The following is a 19,906-nucleotide window of genomic DNA, read 5'->3' on the forward strand; positions in this document are numbered from 1 at the left end:
GCAGTACACAAGATGGGAAGAGAGGTCGTGTGTTTTATTGGTGATGCCCAGGCCACTGTGGCTTCATTGTTTCCCTCTGTCCAGCCATTATCATATATCTGAGTCCCCATTACATCATCTGTAAAATGGGCAGAACAACATAACCATTAACAAAAGGCGTTTGGAGAAGGTATTTTCTATAAAGCACGTTGCCTCGTGCATAGACGTCCTTATACCAAATCATAATCCTTTTCATTAAAATCAGTAAGTGCCACATGGGAAGACAGAAAAAAATGGCCTTTTGACAGCCCGATCTGGGGCTGGAGTTAGATTGCATCTGAAGTGAGCATCACTACCAATGTGTAATACGTTGATAGAACAAGAACTGTGTTGGTCAAAAAAAAAAAAAAAAAAAAAGATTTAGGTCATATAAACAAAGGAGTCTTCTTTTCTTCTTGTTGACAAAGGAGGACCTCATAAAATTTTTTTATTCTGTGGCTTTTTACACGTGTATTACACAAATGTATGCATTCTTGTAAAGGTTCAAACAAACCAGAAATAGAATGTAACTTGAAAAGTTATTATCCCAACCTTCCTACACACATTCTCTTATCATTCAAGGTCTTCAACCATTCTCATATACATACACAATCTATATAAATGACGGTCTTCAGGGGGTGCCCAGTAAATGTCTCTCAATTGCCACTTTTTCCTTTTTATGTAAGGTTTCAACGTCCAGCATTTGGGAAGAAGCATGGTTGGCCTACCAAGATCCATAAGAACACAGAACCAGTCATTGTGAAACTATCTGGACTCTTGTTCTTTTTGCTTTGCATTTTATACTGTCTTGCAAACCAGAATCCATAAGCATTGATTATTTTATTATTTTGCTCCAGTGCACATACAAAAGGGCCTGGCTCACTTGGTGAGGTCTGTGGTGGTGTGACTGAGTCGTTCAACATCTAGATGAAAGGACTTACCTTTGGCCCAGAAGCTACTGTTATTATTTGAGAGAAAAAGCTGCATTGGCTTCACCAGGGTTTATTCCTGGCTAAACCCAAGTGAAAGTGGCTCTAATACAAAAGATGAGGGTCTGGAAACACTGATTAAAATGCTACTTTGGCAAAGTTAAGGCTTTAGAGCTACGTTCCCTAACTGTGGCCTTATCTCTGACATGCCCGAGAAAGGTTAAGATACTACAGGGCCTCCCCCATGGCGCACTGGCTGAGCACAGGGTTTGCGAAGCTGCCCGAGGCCTCCGCGGCGCCGGTTCGATCCCCGGCTGCTCCCCGGCCACCGGAGGGTCCCGCATGGCGCGCAGACCTCTCCTGCTGCCCGCTGCTCCCCTCAGCAGTGTCCTTCGGTCCTTCTGCCTGCTCTGCTCCCCGCTCTGGCTCTGGTGGATCCTCTCACCCTCCCGCGCTTCTGACTGTCCCCGGTGCTTGCATAAATAATAACATAAATCTTAAAAAAAAAAAAGATTCCTACTACTCAGTGACTAACAGATTTTAGGAGCGGGTCATCCCCTCCTATTGCTAAAATATGTTCATCCGCTCCGGATTATTTTGGGGGCAAAAAGTAGGTTTCAAGTTTTAAAATTTTCCTGTTCTTCAGCCTCTTTACAGAGGGAAAAACTCCCGTCCACGCGCGGTTGTGGCCTGTGCTCTCCTCCTGCCCGGGCCGCTGCGCGCACAGAGCCGACCCGGCGTGCTCGAGCCACTCGCTGTTTCGATTAACTTTTCCCAGCACAACTTTCAACTTCGCCAAGATTTCAGGGGCTCGGCGCTGGGGGTACCTGCCGGCCCCCCGCCGCCACCGTGCCGGGCGAGTCTGGACGACCGCGGGCGCCCGACGACCGTCCCCGGCGGGGTCGTGGCCCTCAGGCCCCTCCGCACGGCCCGGCCGCGCGTCCCGCGGAGGCCGCCCCGCTGCCCGGCCGTGTCCTGGGAGACGCGCTTCCCCGAGTGGGGTCACCGCGCCGAGGCGCGGGCTCCCGGGCCCCGGCCCTGCTCCCCGCCCCCCCGAGGCACGGCCCCCGTCCCTGCCCCCCCGTCCCCCCCGGCCCCCGGAGGCGCCGCCCCCGTTCCGGCCCCCCGGCCCCCCCGGCCCCCAGAGGCGCGGCCCCCGTCCCTGCCCGCCCCGCCCCCCGGCGCCCCCCCCCCCCCGCCCCGGCCCCGGAGGCGCGGCCCCGTCAGCTCCGCGGACGGAAGCGTTTTCTGTCGCGCCTTGTTCCCCGGCCCCGCTGGGGCGCGCCCGGGACGTCCCGCCGGGCCTGGGGTCCGAGCGCGGGCCCCCGCAGCCCCCCCGCGCGCCCCCCGGAGGGTCGGGGGCTTCGAGGCCCCCAGGCCCCGGGCCCGGGCGGAGCCCCGCAGGCGCGGGCAGCGGCCGCCGGTCGCCGGGAGGCCCGAGGCCGCATAGCTGCGCCCTGAGTCAGGGCCCGCGGGGGGGCGGCCCCTCCCCCCCACTCCCCCCTCCCCTCCCCTCACTCCCCCTCCCGGCGGGGGGCTTGGGGCGGGGGCCCTGGGGCGCGGGCGGGGGGCCCGGGGCGGGGGGCGCGGGCAGGGGGCCTCCGAGTCCGCGGGTCGCCGCCCGGCCGGGTCTGGGGGGGCGCGGGGGCGCCCCCTTCCCTCCCCCCGGGGGCCGCGCACCCGAGGACTCCCGGGGGGGGCGGGCGCGAAGGAGGCTCAAAAAGGAGAAAGGCGCCGCGGAGCAGACAAGAGGAATCGCGAAAAATGTATAAATAAATACATAAATAAATTTAAAAAAAGTGGAGAGGGGGAGGGGCCGGCCGGGGCGCGGGGGCGCGGCGGGGCGTGCGGGGGCGGGGCGTGCGGCGGGCGCGGGGCGGGGCTGGCGCGGGGGCGGGGCTGGCGGCGGCGCGCTCGCGGCGGCGCGCGGAGGGGCTTGTGGGTAGCGGCGGCGCGCGGCCGGACACGGGCGCCGCGCGGAGTGTGAGGGCGCGGGCGGCGGCGGGGCGCGGGCGGCGGGCGAGCATGGGAGCCGGCCGGCGGCGGCCGTAGCGGGCCCGGCCTGGGCTGCAGCCTCCCGGGGCCCCAGAGGGCGGGGCGGCCCTGCCCCGCGCCGGGGTGGCGGCGCCCCGTCCGGCTCCCGCCCGAGTCCTGAGGGAGCTCGCGGCGGTCGGCGCACCCGGCGGCGCGGACCGGCCTGAGGGGCGGGGACCGGCGGCGCCTCGCCGCTCGCGCCGGCCGGCGGCCCCGGACCGCCCCAGGCCCGGGGCCCGCGTGGAGCCCCGCAGCCGCCGCGGGAGGCGGGCGGTGGGCCCGGGCCGAGCCCCGCCCGGGCCGCGGCTCTGGGGCGGCGCTAGGCCTCGCGGCGGCCGGGCCGGAGCGCGGAGCGGAGCGCGGCCCGGGCGGCGGCATGAGCCGACCCGCGCCGGCGGGGAAGATGCCCGGCGCCCCGAGGCCGCGCCGGGGGACGGGGCGGGCGCGAGCCGCCAGAGGAAGCTGGAGGCGCTGATCCGCGACCCGCGCTCGCCCATCAACGTGGAGAGCCTGCTGGTAGGTGCCGCGCCCGCGCCCCCCGGGACCTGGCCCGCCCGGCCGCGGCGCCCGCTCGCGGCTTCCGGCAGCCCCGCGCGCGGGGTCCGCGAGACCCGCCCTCCGCCGCCGGGCCCCGGGCCGGAGCCGATCCGGGCGCCCCTTCCCGGAGCGCCGGGAGGAGGCCCCCTCCCCGGCCCGCCTCCCCCGGCCCGGGAGGCGGGGGCCGCGCTCCGAGCCCCCGACGCGCCCCGCGCGTGTCCTGCCGGGGGACGCGGGGCCCGGGGAGGACCCCGAGCCGCCCCTCCCGGAGCCCCACCTGGGGCGCGTGACCTGGAGCCGCCCGCGCCCCGGGTCTGCGGTCCGGACGCGCGCGGAGTTTCCCGCTCGGGGTTGGGAGGGTCGGGGGCGCTCTCGTCTCCGCACGGGCGCCTCGGGGGCTGCGGCGGGGCGCCGGGGCCGTGGGCGGGGAGGGGGCGCCGCGCCCGTCGCGGCTCGGGCCTCCACGACCTTTGCAACCCGCGCTCACCGCCGCGGAAGGGCTGCTCGTCGGCGGCCTTTTGGAAACGAGACCGTTTTGGAAACGAGACGGGTTCCCGAGGGCCGCGCGGGCTTGTTTTGTCGGGGCGGGCGCGTGCGCTGCGCGGACAGCGGCTGGATGTGGGTCGGGACGCCCCGTGGGAGCGGAGGGCGCGGGCTCCGGCTGGGGGCGCGGAGGCGGCCCGGGTGGTGCCCCCCGCGGGCTGCGCCTGAGCGGGCGTCCCGGGCCCCGGACGGCCCCACCGCGGTCGGCCCTGCTGCGCCCGCTGGAGGCGCCCGGCGGGTGCGCTGCGGGCGCGGCGTCTCCTCCCTCTCCGGGCCGCCCGGCTCTGCCGTGGGGCTGCTCTGAGGTTCGGGATCGCGGCGCGGTGACTCAGTTCGGCCAAAGGGCAGGAACTGACGGCGAGGCCGAGGCGCGGGCGCGTCCCGGAGGCGCGGGGGCGGCGGGGGGTGTCGGAGGCGGGACGCCCCGAGTCCCGGAGCCTGCCGCTGGGGTGGGGCGGCCGCGCGCGGGGCAGAGCTGCTGGGCTGGCGCGGAGACTGGCTGCCCTCCCGGCATTTTCACTTTGGTATTTTGCTAGCGAGACTCTGACCTACGGCCAGAGAGTTCAGTTAAAAATAGAGCAGCACCTCTCGGGTCTTCGTCGGGTCCTGGTCGGGGTACGGGGACATGTTTCACACTTTCGTCTCGTGGGTCTCCAGTAGGGTCGGTCATGGTTGTTGAGGGGGTTCTGAACTTGACCCTCAAGAATGTGTATATACGTGCAGCGTGGCCACACCTTCTGTTTGATTAAAGTATTCCCGAAATTAAGAGGAAGGCTGGTTTTAAAAATGAAACTTGGCACGTGCTCAGTAAACAATTTGATCCTTTCATTTATTGAGTGGCTAATACAGTGAAGACACTTTGTACTTTTCTTAGAGTGATGTGTTCCTGGTATGAGAGTTGATATCAGATGTTGCCAAGTGGACCGACTTTTGTGAAGATTTTAGTTGATTAAATAAAGCGGTTCTGAGTTGCAGTAAATATTACTAATTGCACCTTAAGTCTTTTCTTTAGAGCGAGATTGCAGGTGCTTCTACTGCAAATTGATGAGGTGAAACAAAGCCTTAACTAGTTTTAAATTACATATACTTATAATTTACTACATATATTAGAATGAACTATTTTTTGTTGTGGTACTATCCCTGTAATATGAAATTCACTTTTGAAACCATTTTTAAGTGCACAGTTCAATGGCATTAATTTTCGCGTTCTTGTGCGGCCATCACCAGAACTTTCCCATCTTTCCATGGATGGAAAATGGAAACGCTGTGAGTTAATCTTTCAGAGTGTGAGAAAAACATATTTCCTGAAATACTGATGAAATAATGACTGGCATCACTTTAAAGATTTGAAACCTTATCATTTAGCCTGCATGTCACAGTCGGTCATTGTCTTACTGCCGATGGCATTTTAATTTTAGTTTTACTGTAGAAAATATTCCTTAACAGAGAAAACTTAGTCTTATAAAGACATCTTGCATCTTACTGCTTCGTTGAGGCGCTCAGAAAGACCCATTTAAAGTTGGTCTACTGCCTAAGATGACAAAAGTAAGAAGATGGAATACACCAGGAATTACTGTTTAGTTATTTTCTAGAAGATTAGGACTAGATGGCAAAAAATACATTTGTATGAAAAAAATGTTTTATGAGACAACATGTACAGTGCTTACTTAGCTCAGTGCTTGGTGCAGTGTAGTGCTCATTAAATTTAGCTTATTTCTATGGGCTAAGCATATTTTTAGTTAATTACTTTAAACTTTCTTTGAAAAGGAAAGTGGTTTTACTGGCCACTGTTTCTTGCCATATAATTTGAATGTGCAGCATTATCTTTTGAATTTGCTGTCAGAAAAATGGTAGAAATCTGGCACCGACAGCTGGATTCCAAGACTGTAACAGTATAGACTTTATTGTCTTTTTTCTCTGCAGAGGCTCCTTGCTTTAAGTAGGTCCTTAAATTAGTCTGAAGATAATATATTTCTTTTGTGGTTGCAGATTGTGAGTGCTTTGGTATTATTTAAAAATAGAGTTTTGAGAGAGGTTTGCTTCTGTAATCCTTTGTTGGGAGTAGGGAGGGCCTTCCATGGTCTTTGCAGCGATTGAAGCTTTGGGTCAGCCCGAAGGCTTTGTCAAGATTCAACTTCTCCTGCTGAATATTATGGTCAAAAGAATTGTATTTTCGTATCTTTCTGAAGGTTTGTGCTTTAGGGTTTTTAGTCTTTGCTTTTTAAAGAGTAAATGCTTACAATAACCTGTGGGATTCAGGTTGATGGGGAAAGGTGATTAAAAATTTATGATGTAAAATGACTTAGAATGCGAAAGTGTTTTATTGATTGATTTTTCTATACCTGTGAACTTTATGACAATAGTTTTTTTTTTTTTTTAAACTGTGGTTTCTAGAATTTTTTTTTAAAGATTTATTTATTTATTTATTTATTTATACAAGCACCGGGTACGGTCAGAAGCGCGGCAGGGTGAGGGAATTCACCAGAGCGGGGAGCAGAGCAGGCAGAAGGACCGAAATACACTGCTGAGGGGAGCAGCGGGTCTGCACGCCACATGGGACCCTCCTCTGGTGGCCCCGGAGCAGCTGGGGATCAAACGGGCGCTGCAGAGGCCGCGCGCAGCTTTGCAGCCCAGCGCGCAACCGCTGTGCCACCGGGGAGGCCCTTTATGACAATACTTAACCAGTGCTTTAGCCTCTTTCAGTTTGGTGCTGGTTACTTGCCTGATTAAAACAAAATAGTATATATGTTTTTCCCACTGTGTAATAAGTGTGAATATTATAAAGACATAAAAATGAAATAGAATAAATATTGAAAAAATAACATCACACATGCTTTTTCGGCGTGCTTGGGTATTTGTGGCATAAATAGGATTACTTTAAATAAAACCTGCATTTTTTTTTAAAAGATTATTTATGCATACAAGAACTGGGTACAGGCCAGAGGTGTGGGGGGTGAGAGGATTCACCAGAGACAGAGTGGGGAGCAGAACAGGCAGGCTGACTGAAATACACTGCTGAGGGGAGCAGCGGGCGAGGCAGGAGAGGTCTGCTGTGCCATGTGGGTAGCTCCCTGGCCGGCCGGGGATTGAACTCATGCTGCACTGGCTGCGGATAGTGTCATAGGTTGTGTCTTAACCCCTTGTGCCCCCTGGGAAGCCCTAAAACCTGCATTTTGGTCTGGAAATATTTAAAGAAAATGAGTTAGGGAGGGTTACACAATGTCAGGAACCTACTATTTAGATGAACTTGAACCTCATTGAAAATACAAATCCACCACCCTTTAGCTACAATTCTGATACAGAAAGAACTCGGAAAACCAAGGTTTTGGTACAACTTTATTGATAAAGTTCAACATGATCTGATGTTAGAATCTAGTCAGTTTGACCCCTTTTGGTGTAGATAGTAATATTTTTCTGTGGAGAAATGTATTACTTTATTTGCTTTCAGGATGCTGCCTCAGATACCCAAGAGGGTTTTTATGACTTTACTATATATGGTATATGTACTTTATTACCCTTCTAAAATCCAAAACATTCTGCATTTGGAAACATTCTGTCCCAAGGTAAGACCAGTGTAGATTTAAGTAAGGAACTGTAGTCTTACATATATCTCAAATAGTTGTAAATATTGTGTATAATTATCTTAGAGCCTAAGTTTTTTGAGTGTCCTGATGAGACAGCCCTCTTCTCTCATTTTGAATTCCAGAATATACTAAACATTAAGAGATTATAGTATGCAAAAGTGAATTATAAGCATAAAAACATTCATGAAATCACTGCTTGAATTAATAACTAGAATACCAGTCTGTTGAAGTCACCTCTCTGCCACTGCTTAATTCAGTTTTCCCGCATTGTCCCTCTGTTATCCTGAAAACTTTTATTATTACTCCTTGTTTTATTTCGTAGTCTACCCATTTGTATTATCCCTAGTGTTTAGTTTTACTTGTTCTTTTAACTATATAAAGTGTTAACATTTGTATATTTTGTGACTTACCTTTTTAAATTAATATTTAAACCACAATCTCTTGCTTCAGTCTACTTGATGGATTTTTCAATTGTTTTACTTTTTTTTTTTTTTTCTCTATTATGGGAAGTGTTGCTGTGAACATTTCCGGAGCACAAGGAAAGTTTATCTAGGCTACAAGTAGAATTGTTGGGTTTTAAGATATACTTAAAATTATCCCAACAAGGAAATGGGTAACATTTAAATACCACCCCCCCAACATTTTTTTTATAGAGAATTTCAAAGTATAGTGAGGTTAAAGAATTAACAGTTTTTGATTTATATAAAGTTGCAGATAATAGTATGCTTCTTTAAACACTACAGCATGCATTTAATTAACTAGAGTTCAGTATTTGCTTAGTTTTTTAAGACATAAATCTTGAGTATCTCAAATTTACTGAGCTTCGACAAATGCACACACCTATATAATGCAAATTCTTATCAAAATATAAAATACTGCTGTTAACCCAGAAATCTCCCTTGATTGCTTTTTCAGCTAATTCCACACATCATTCCTTTAGTCAGTCACATGCCTGATTTTTTATTTTGGTGCTGAAGACTACTTTTGCCTCTCCTAGAAGATTTCATGTAAGTGGAATCTTACTATAGCAGGTACTCTTGTATCCAACTTCTTTGGCTCAGCATAGTTTTTTTTAAGGACTAATACTGTGTTGTATGTTTCAGTGTCAGCATAGTTTTTGAGGTTGGTCCTTGCAATTGTGTGTATCAGTAGTTTTTTCCCTTTTTTTAATGCTGAGTAATATATTCTAGGTATGTATAAGCCACAGTTCGTTAGTCGTCTGTTGATGGATACCTGGGTTGTTTGCAGTTTTGGCTGCTATGTATTATATACTTTGGCTCTTAATAACGCTTGCTATGAACAATCTTGTATTGTATTCGTGAGGACATGTTTTCATTTCTCTTAGGTAAATATTTTGTAGTGGAAATTGCTAGGTCATAGGATGGATATGTATGTTTAGTTCTTAAGAAACTGCCAGATCTTTTCCCAAAGAGGTCATAGCATTTTTTTACTGCCACCAACAGTGTAAGTTTTAATTGCTTCCCAATATTTAGTTTTCAAATTTTAGCCATTCTGTGGGAGGGTAGTGGTATCTCACTGGGATTTTATTTGCACTTCCCTAATGACAAATGATGTACTCTTTCTTGCACTTACTGGCCATTTGTGTACTTCTGTGTGAAGTATCTTCACATTTTTCGCTCATTTAAAAAAATTTGGTTTTTTATTTGTTTATTTCTAATGTTGAATTGTACAGGTTCTTTATATTGTCTAGATATCATTTCTTTGTCAAATATATTTGAAAATATTTTCTGCTAATCTGTTACTATTTAAAAAATTACTTGTTTATTTTTTAATCAGTTTTTTTTTATTTTTTGAGATTTTTTTTTTTAAAGATTGATTTATTTATTTATACAAGCACTGGGTACAGTCAGAAGCGCGGGAGGGTGAGAGAATTCACCAGAGTCAGAGCGGGGAACAGAACAGGCAGACTGATGAAATACACTGCTGAGGGGAGCAGCGGGCGGCAGGAGAGGTCTGTCGCGCCATGTGAGACCCTCGCTGGTGGCCGGGGATCGAACTGGCGCTGCAGAGGCTACGGGCAGCTTCGCAGTCCAGCACTCAACTGCTGTGCCACCAGGGGAGGCCCTTTAATAAGTTTTTAGTTGCTTTTTCTGCCTAAGACACCTATTCCCATGTCAAAAAGCATATTCTCTCTCTCTCTCTCTCTCTCTCTCTCTTTTTTCCTAGAAGCTTTATAGTTTAACTTTTACATTTAGGTCAAGGGTACATGTTAAGCCAATTTTAGTGTGTGATGTGAGTTAAGGGTCAAGGTTTTATTTTTGCCTACATTTCCCATATCCTGTAGCTGGCCTGGATGTGCAACATCAAATCATGCTCCCCTCCTCCCAGCTTTATTGAGGCTGATTGACATGGAACATACTCATTTAAGGAATATAATTGATAAATTGATACATGTATATATCGAGTGTTTGCCACAATAAGGTTCACCTCACATTTAACTTTCAGTTATTATGGTAAGAACATTTGAGAATTTGCTTTTCTTAGCAACTCTCAGTGTCTCAGTCAGCATTGCTAACTGTAGTCACAAGCAGCAATTAAAAAAAGTTCTGTCCTTTCCTAATTGGATGATTGCTTGGTGCCTTTGTTGAAAATCAGTTTATTGATAGATGGACTTTTATTGTATTTCTACCACCTTGGTGACTATATTAAATCTTTAGTTGTTTGAAGTGAATAAAGATTTGCCATTTTTTAATTTATAAAATTAATATGTTCTTAATGTGGAAAATTTAGGAAACAGAATAGTTTAAATGCAAGTGATTCTTAATCTATAATCTCTCTCCATAGAGATAACCACTTTAACATTTTGGTATAAAAATCAGAAAAAAAAAAGACTATAAAAAAGAAAATTATACTCTCCTCATGCTTTGTCATTTTTTTATGTTACATGAATAATAGAAGTTTTTATGCAGGTAGATTTATCACTCTTCTCACTGTAGAGTGATTTCTGGCTTGGATGTCGTAGGACATTCTTTATTACTGAGATTATAATGTTGTATGCTTGACTTTTAGTACTTTATTTTTTTTTAAAGATTATTTATGCATAGAGGAACTGGGGTGTAGCCAGAGGTGCAGGGGGGTGGTGAGAGGATTCACCTGAGTGGGGAGCAGAACAGGCAGATCTACTGAAATCCATTGCTGCGGGGGAGCAGCGGGGAGACATGAGAGGTCTGCTGCTCCGTGTGGGTCACCTCCCTGGCTGGGGATGGATCTCAGGCATAGGGGTGATATTGTTGAAACTTAACTCCTAGGCCAGCAAGGAGGTTCTCTTTTAATACTCTCTGTAATGGTTTTACTTTTAGTGTTACTTTTATTCCATTTAGAAATCTGATGGAAAGAATAGCATGGTGGGGGGGGGGGCTCCCTGGTGGCACAGTGGTTGAGCGTTGGGCTGTGAAGCTGCCCACAGCCTCTGCAGCACCGGTTCGATCTCCGGCCACCAGCAAGGGTCCCCCACATGGTGCGCAGACCTCTCCTGCCACGCCCACTGCTCCCCTCAGCAGTGTATTTCGTCAGTCTGCCTGTTCTGCTCTCGGCTCTGGCTCTGGTGAATTCTCTCACCCTCCCGCGCTTCTGACTGTACCCAGCGCTTGTATAAATAAATAAATAAATAAATAAATAAATATTTAAAAAAAAAGAATAGCATGGGGGTTCAAAGATTTTCTTAAGATTTGTTTATATATTAAGAGTTTCCAAATTGTTTAATTTGGAACCTCTGTTTATATCTCTGTTCTTACCATTGCTTTCTATTTGGAGAGTGGCATTTGGGGGGGGGGGAGAGAGACTATTGATGATAGATTTGGTCTCCATTTGGGCCTCTTGAGTTTGTCTAAAAAAATATACTCTATTACTATATTTAAAATCTTATTTTGTGCTGACATTCAAAAATTATATATGCTCAGTTAGTGATAAAGGGATATACTGGTGGGGCCTCCCCTGGTGGCGCAGCAGTTGAGCGCTAGGTTGTGAAGCAGCCCGCAGCCTCTGCAGCACCATTTGATCCCCGGCCACCAGTGAGGGTCCCACATGGCGCGACAGACCTCTCCTGCTGCCCCCTGCTCCCCTCAGCAGTGTATTTCGTCGTTCTGCCTGTTCTGTTCCCCGCTCTGGCTCTGGTTGATTCTCTCACCCACGCCTGTGCTTCTGACTGTACCCAGTGCTTGTATCAATCAATAAATAAATGTTTAAAAAAAAAAAAAGGGATACTGGTGAAAAACATGTGGATGATTAAGAGCAACTTACAGCTTTTGGTAAAAAACACAAAATCTGCCATTTTTCATTGTCATATGGAGCTTAATATTTAAATTGATATGAAATCATGATGGCATTTGGGGTTCTACTAAAACAGCTTTTTCTCACTTTATTCTTGATTGGAATCATTCTCTTTTCCTCTCAGCTGTACTCACCCCAGCCACCTTTAATTATGATTAAATTATAGACATTCTCTTTGGGCAAATTCTACAGTTGAGTGTCCCAAACAACTCTTTCTCTCTTTGTCAAAAAGGAGATGCTGAGGTTTGGTTTTGGTTCATTGTTGATAATCTTTCTGGAAGTATTTCTAAGTCCAAGAATGACTTTATGATTTGTTGCTTCATTTTGGATTTTGATAGGGAAGGTGTTTTTTCAGATACCTAAAGTCTATACTTTTTTGTTATGGTGTTAAATGTTTAATGTCTTTTATTCTCTAAAAAATACTCTCTAAAAGAGTTTTAGGCTTTTTAGTTATAAAGCAGGTGATAGAAATTTTCTTTATTTTTAAGGGATTATATATAGACCTGGAACTAATTTCTAACTTCATTATTGCAGTGGTTTTTTATGCCATGGAAATGAATAGCAGAGTCTTGTCCAGCAGTACTGTACTGCATTAAGATGGAACAGACCAGAATAGTGTTGGTATTGTTTTTATTACCTGAATGATTGTGATAAGGAATTCATAATATACTAAGCATTGTTTTTTTTATATATACTTCTTGCTTTTAGAGTTTGTTTAACAGAATGTAAGCTCTTTTAGGACATGGTGTTTTTAGGGGTCTTATTGTTGTGCCTTGTAAATTGTACTTCTTTTCCTAATAAACCCAAATGCTAAAGAAATAAATCCAAATGCTTATATTTTTTGTTCCCTTTGTATTACTTAAAACAGAGAAAGAAGGTGATTTAGAGTTATGGGAGTTTTTCTTCTGTATCTGCTAGTGATGTTCATTTAACAAAGGAGAGCAATATGTAGTATCTTGCTTCTAGTAAGTCTTTGATAATTGTTGGTTGAATGAAGTGTTGCCTGTAGATGTAATGCAAGATAAGGTACGTTTCAGTCTCTTATTTGCTCTTAGAATTAGTCCTGAAATAAAAGCCTGGCAGTTGATAGTTGTCAGAAGGTATTGAAAATAGTCAGTTATCATTGTTTAGTAGCTTTCTAAGTTCTTTTTAATTGATAGATACATACTGTAAAGTTCACACATTGTAAATGTACCATATACTGATATTCAGTGAATTTATAGTACTGTGCAGCCATCATCAGAAACCATTTTCATTTAAATCCTAAATTCCCTTGAGCATGCTTGAAGTCAGTCTTACTCCTGAGCCTGATCTCGTTTCTGTTTTTATAAAATTTTCTTCTTTGGAAATTCCATATAAGTAGCATCATATAATATGTAATTATTCTGGCTTCTTTCACCTGGCATAATGTTTTTAATGTTTTTCTATGTTGTAGTATATATATTTTGTCTTTTTTCATTGTAACATTCCATTTTATAGCTTTACACATTTTTTATCATTCATTATATGTGTGGATATATTTTTGTTTTTTCTTGGCCAGATTTCAAGGACTGGGATTGTAAGGTCATATGGTTAATTGAGGCTTAACTTTTAAGAAAACTGATAAACTATTTTCCAAAATGACTGCAGCATTTAGCATTCCCACCAGGAAGTTATGAGGGTTCCATTTTTTTCCCTCATCTGTCTTTGTGACTGTAGCCATTGTAGTTCATTTTGCTCATAAGTGATGCTGAGTATTGTCTCATGCACTTGTTAATTTTGCTTGTTCTTTTTATTTTTATGATTCATGAGTGTGGTCTACCTTGAATCAATATGTTTAAATTGTTTTTTGTTTTTGTGTCAGGAGTTAGTGATTAAATGGTGAAGGGAGTTTGAGTTTGTACACCGCAAATCAATTCTAATGTTTAGAAATGGAATACAAATATAGACCAGAGCCTTTTGTAGATAGAATTACCCTACCAAGTAGTCTCCCAACTAAGCATATTTTTCCAACCTTGCTCTGGTGTACCTTTTGCTTCCAAGTACTCAATGCGCTTTGCCCTGTAACGGTAGTGACACTTCTCGTGGTTGTGTAGGCTATAGCTCAAGTGAGGTACTGCTCACTTACTAATTTATTGACTTACTGAATTTCAAGTTTCTCCAATTCTTCTCTGTGTTTATCTTTCCTTTTTTTTATTACGTTGAGCACGCTAAAAGTAAGCTTATAAACTTTTCTCATCTTGACCCAACATTTATCATCATACTTCCCTGTTCTAGTTATAAAGCAATTCTTAGTATTATTTTAGTAACTTGGTTTCTGTGAGGGTGTTTTAAGCACTGTATATTATATTTTGTGTATGCTTTGAACACCCAGTTGAATTTAACAAATATAAATATTGTCTGTTGTTCACAGATGACATATGACATTGGATATTGACTTGTGGGATTACATTCTGCACAAAATTTTGGAATTTATCCAAAATACAAAGTTTTTTTTTTTCCCCCAGATGTAAAAGTAGCTGCCTTATTTAAGCACATTCTGTCAGGATGTGAACCTACTGTTTTGCCTCACATTTCAGGATGATTCCTCTAGAAGTCATACTGGAAATATGTTTATTGAGGCTGAAGTTTACGCTTTAGTTTAGATGATTGTATTTTTTTGATTTTATCAAAGATAACCACTTTCATCTTTTTTTTTTTTTTCAAGAAAGTTGATTTTATTTTATTATTTTGAAAGAAAGATTTATTTATTTTTGCATACAAGAGCTGGGGTACAGGCCAGAGATGCGGGGGGTGAGAGGATTCACCAGAGACAGAGCGGGGAACAGAACAGGCAGACTGACTGAAATACACTGCTGAGGGGAGCAGCAGGTGAGGCAGGAGAGGTCCGCTGTGCCCTGCGGGTTGCTCCTTGGCCGGCTGTGGATCGAACTTGTGCTGCAGAGGTTGCGGATTGCCTCATAGTGTGGTGCTTAACCCCTTGAGCCACCAGGGAGGCCCTCACTTTTGTCTTTAATAAAAGATTAAAGACATTTTTTGAACACTCAAAAATCAAAGAAATTATTTCAAAAAACACTTAAGATGAATAAAACTTTTTGGTTATAGTGATATTAATTTTTATAAAAAGTGCACTGGCAGTTTTCATGTGGCTTGCAAGTTTTAGTGAAATGTGTTTTTGTACGTTGAAAGTTCTGCAAAAGTATTTAAAATATTAAGCTTCCAAGTACTTAATATAATTTTGAAAGGTGTTTCACCTTTTTGGGATAACATTATTATACAGTTTGTGGCACTTTTGGCTTTTATGTTACACATTGAAATACATGGCCATATTTTACATTACCTAGGTCAGGTTGAAATTGAATGGTTCATAATGGTGTGTTGTGGTTGACTAGCTTATCTTAGTTGAAAGAATAAAGATTTAAAAATTTTTTCATTGTCAGCCTTTAGCTTTTATCAAGTGCTGCTAATAGACCGTACAATCAACGCCAATGGAATAAGTAAAGATCAGTGATTTCATTTCAGGGAAATGAGATAGAAAATCAAATTAGGGAAAGGATGGCAAATGTAACGTAATGTTAAAAACTAACTTTAGAAAAAAATTGCTTGGAGTTAACAGAATATTTAAAATTGCTTTTAAATATGTAAAATTGACTTTTGTATTGCTGTTCCAATGTTTATATTTCTCAAGATGTAATCATTGAAATTAATATGCAAATGAAATAATGAACTTTTCTCTAAACTTATGACTATGATATGATTCAATATTTGTTGTATTCACTGTGAAACAATTTTTACAAGTCTTACATCCTTTCTAAAAAAGTAATTTTAAAAGAAGTGATAATTTAATCTGTTGAAAAAATTTCCGTAATGGGTTAAAATAAAAAGGAAATCATCTATCTGTCTGGGGTTTAAAAGCTTAATTTAACATCAGTATAGTTACGGCCTCACTCCTACAGATCATTTTTAAGTTAAGATTTTTCTAATCTGTAGCTGCTAAAGACAAAAGCTAAGACAGTGGCTTCCAAACTCACCTGAAGAACTTAGAGATACAGATGCCTGATTTCCACCCCAGACTTTCTAATATAATTGGATGTGGTGTGACCTAGGAATTTGAAGTCTTAAAAATCCCAAAGGTATGGACATTGTCTTTTTTTGCACAACTTTTACTGAGTCTTTTGAGAGCTTTCCCTCTCCAGTGTATAATGGCAGCTCTTGAGGAAAACTGATTGTGCAAGTTGTAGAAGAGGAGGCAGTGGTTCCAAACAACAAGATCACTGTAGTGGGTGTTGGACAAGTTGGTATGACAGGTGCCATCAGCATTCTGGGAAAGTCTCTGGCAGATGAACTTGTCTTTGTGGATGTGTTGGAAGATAAATTGAAAGGAGAAATGACAGATCTGCAGCACAGGAGCTTATTTCTTTAGGTGCCTAAAATTGTGTCAGTGAAAGACTGATCACTCTGTGCCATGGATTCTAAGATAATGGTGGTAACTACAGGAGTCCTAAATAGAAGGAGAAAGTTCTCTGAATATGGTACAAAGGAAAGTCATTGCCTTCAAATTCATTATTCCTTAGGTTGTCAAGCACAGTCCTGATACCTCATTGTGATCTCCAACCTGGAGACTTAATGCACTTCAACCAAGTACCACGCTGTTGAAAGTGGGTATAATCTGGATTCTGCTAGATTTTGCGCTCTTGTGGCTGAAAAATTTGGCATTCACCTCAGCAGCTGCACTCAGTGGATTTGGGAATACTGTGGTGACTGTGTGGAGCCTAGGAACTGAAGCCAGAAATGGGAGCAGACAATGATAGTGAAAATTGGAAGGAACTGCGTAAAATGGTGGTTCAGAGTGCCTCTGAAGTCATCAAACTGAAAGGATACACCAACTGAGCTACTGGATTGAGTGTGATGACCTCACTTAATCCATGTTCAAAAATCTAACCAGGCAGGATTCATCCAGTGTCAACTATGGTGAAGAATGTATCTCATTGGGAGTGAAGTCTTCCTGAGCCTTCCATGTGTCATGAATGCTCCTGGGTTAATCAGTGTTTTCAACCAGAAGCTGGTTGCTCTGGTTGCTCCACTCAAGAAAAGTGCAGATGCCCTGTGGGACATCCAGAAGGACCTCAAAGCCCTGTGACTTTGGGTTCTAGACTGTAGAGACATTTTAAAACTATACTATGATGAGCCATGAGCGTTTAGGTTTCATCCATGCACATGGATCACAGCTTGCTTTTATCTTCTTATCAATAACTGTGAATTTGGACTCACAGAATCAAAACTCACACTTGGTTTAATGTTTGTATAGGAGACTTTGAACACGTAAAATTAACTATTGTTATGTGAAAAAAATTCTACAGGTAATTCTTAAATCAGGGAAGTATGGGAACCACTGTGCTCAGGGTGCAGCACAATTCAGAGGTTGGCAAAGTGGCCCGGGCTTCAGAGTTATCCAAAAAGGGGAGAAAACTTTTTTCTCACGAAGAGAGGCTCACGAAGGCTAAGGTGAATCCAGAAAATCAGAATTAGCTCATGGGGGCCAGAATCACCCCTAGGGTGTCAGATCTTTTGATTCAGACATGGGGGGTCCAGCAATTTGTATTTAAACAAGAGTTTCAGGTCTTTTTTAATTCTTTCTAAAGATTTATTTATTTATTTATTGTATCTAAGAATTGGGGTGTAGGTCAGAGGCACGGGAGGCGAGAGGATTCACCAGAGACAGAATGGGCGAGCAGAACAGTGGATCCATTGAAATCCACTGCTGAGAAGGAGCAGTGGGGTGACAGGAGAGGCCTGCTGCGCCTTGTGGGTCAACTCCCTTGGTCTGGGATCAAACTGAGGCCATAGCGGTGATAGTACTGACACTTAATCCTTCCACCACCAGGGAGTTCCCTCAGGTCATTTTGATGCAGGTAGTCTGCAGGTCAATATCTGAAAAACAGGACTGGAAAAATAAAAAAAAATCTTTTTGGCACGCAGAATTGGTTATGTGGAAAAGACTGACATGGAGAGATGCAAGATATTTCTAAAATATCAAGGGTCATCATATTTTAGAACTTTCAGAACTCAATAGGAGTCAGACTGAGGTTTCTCTTTTTCTTACTTTAGAAGAAAATTTAATTTGCCAAGTAATTCTGAAGAGAGAATCAGAAGATACACCAAATAGAAATGAAAAAAAAAATTTATTATGGTAAAATATAAATATTTTAAATTTCAATATGAAAGTTATTACTTCTTAGCTTTCTGCGAGAAATATAGTCTACAGAAACTTAGTGGCCTAGAAATATATAATTTTGATGATTCACATTTAATAAGTGGTAATGGGAGAACTAGTGATGGTCTTTTGAGTTACTGAGAGTTGACTTCATTTGGGGAGAAAATTTTCACTAGAAATGTATCCTTCAGAGCATGGCCCGAAAGCAGGATTGTGAATGTACATCTGTGATTGTGACTGTCTAAAAAATAAGTCATTCAAAAATTATTTTGTGGTTTCTTTTTCAAAGGTAAGCAAAAAAGGGAAAAAAACTCAAAATCCTTAAATGAAACTATTTTGAAATTTACAAAACAGCTTTTATGTTATTGATTGTGTTAGAGTCATTAACATATCACTGTTGCACACTTTGCGATTGTTTGTCTTTATATCATTAAAAATTAAAAAACCCAGCAATTCTTAGGCAGTGGATAAGAATGCTCATAGTCACTCTTTAAAGTACTTGCATATCAGATTTCTTACTGTTGTGCCATTTTAATTTTGGTGGTTGAGAGATATGTACATATTTCAGAAATCTGAAAATTAACATTTGCATTTCTTAGTTCTTGTGATAATAGTTCTAGCTCTTATAGGAATAGCAGTTGTGATTTTTGTCTTTCTTCAGTATCTAAAATATACAGCAACTTGCTGTTTTCAGATTTTATTTCATCTTGTGGCTAATAAAACTGCATACATCTGTGGCCAAGGCTCAATCAATCAGTTAGTCAAATTTGATTATAAGACTCTAGGGTGACTCACAGTGAGAAAATCTTTAATAGCCTAAAAATCTGTGACAGTTTATTTTTAAAGTATCCGTACTTTCCAAATTATGGCTGAATAGAAAGAAAACGACAAATGTGAAACAGTTTGACACTGGGTGGCCATTCTTCCATTGACTTAATTTACTTGTGCATTTATCTTGGAAGCTTGTTACTTGTGATTTATTAACACTTTCTGATTCAGAGACATTTACAATCTGTTGACTAGACTTCCTATTCAGTCAGACCTTAGTGTTGTGCAGGGTGCGCCAGCATTTCTAAATATTTTACAAAATGAAATTTGTTATGACATGTCCACATGAAACAATGCTGGGACATTTTTCTGATTATAACGTAAGTGGGATATATAATTCGTGATGGCAACATTTAAAGTTAGGGTATTTTAATTGTTATATTCAGGCTAAAGAAAAATTTAGTCACAAAAGCAAGATGTTACATTATGAAAGAATGAGAAAACTCATTGAAAGGATTTTGCTGGTAGTTCTAAAAAACAGTTTCTGCTGCAAACATATATTTCTGTTAAAAAGGAGCAGCTGTGAAATTATAAATTTTGCAGGCATTACTGAAAACATTTGTTTTCCATTTTTAAGATATTTTCATAATAGAACAATGGATGATGTAAATAAAACTAAATTTGGAACTGATAAAAGGAAACTAGTACCAAATTGGCTTATGACATTTCCGTCAGAGGGAAATCATAAAGTAAAATGCCCAATAAACTGTTAAGAAGTTAATTACTAATATTTTGGGGGAAGTTGGGGAGAGGGGGTTGTTATAAATTTTAATAGAGGGAAACTTTGTCTTTGAAGATATGGAGAATGTAAGTCTCTGACATGGGATTTGAGAGAGAGAGAGAGAGAGTGTGTGTGTGTGTGTGTGTATTTTAAATAAACAGAATTGTTCAGTTTGGTTCAAGTTCTAACAAACCTCTGAAATAAGTTTAAGATATGATCAATGACTTAT

The 19,906-nt window shown here is 43.8% G+C and overlaps 1 protein-coding gene and 1 pseudogene across 1 annotated transcript in view; both read left to right on the top strand.

Annotated features, from left to right (window-relative positions):
- The first annotated feature begins 3,357 nt into the window (after nucleotides 1-3,357).
- The window catches only part of ROCK2 (Rho associated coiled-coil containing protein kinase 2), a 114,494-nt gene continuing 97,945 nt past the window's right edge, over nucleotides 3,358-19,906 (top strand). Inside the window, 2 exon segments of the mRNA XM_037528523.2 lie at nucleotides 3,358-3,391; nucleotides 3,394-3,497. Of these exon segments, the coding sequence (XP_037384420.1) occupies nucleotides 3,358-3,391; nucleotides 3,394-3,497 (138 nt within the window).
- On the top strand, nucleotides 15,622-18,109 carry LOC119259641 (L-lactate dehydrogenase B chain-like; annotated as a pseudogene).

This window comes from Talpa occidentalis, unplaced genomic scaffold (assembly GCF_014898055.3).
Source record: "Talpa occidentalis isolate TD23 unplaced genomic scaffold, MPIMG_talOcc4v2.1 talOcc4.5, whole genome shotgun sequence".
In the NCBI taxonomy this organism is placed as follows: Eukaryota; Metazoa; Chordata; class Mammalia; order Eulipotyphla; family Talpidae; genus Talpa; species Talpa occidentalis.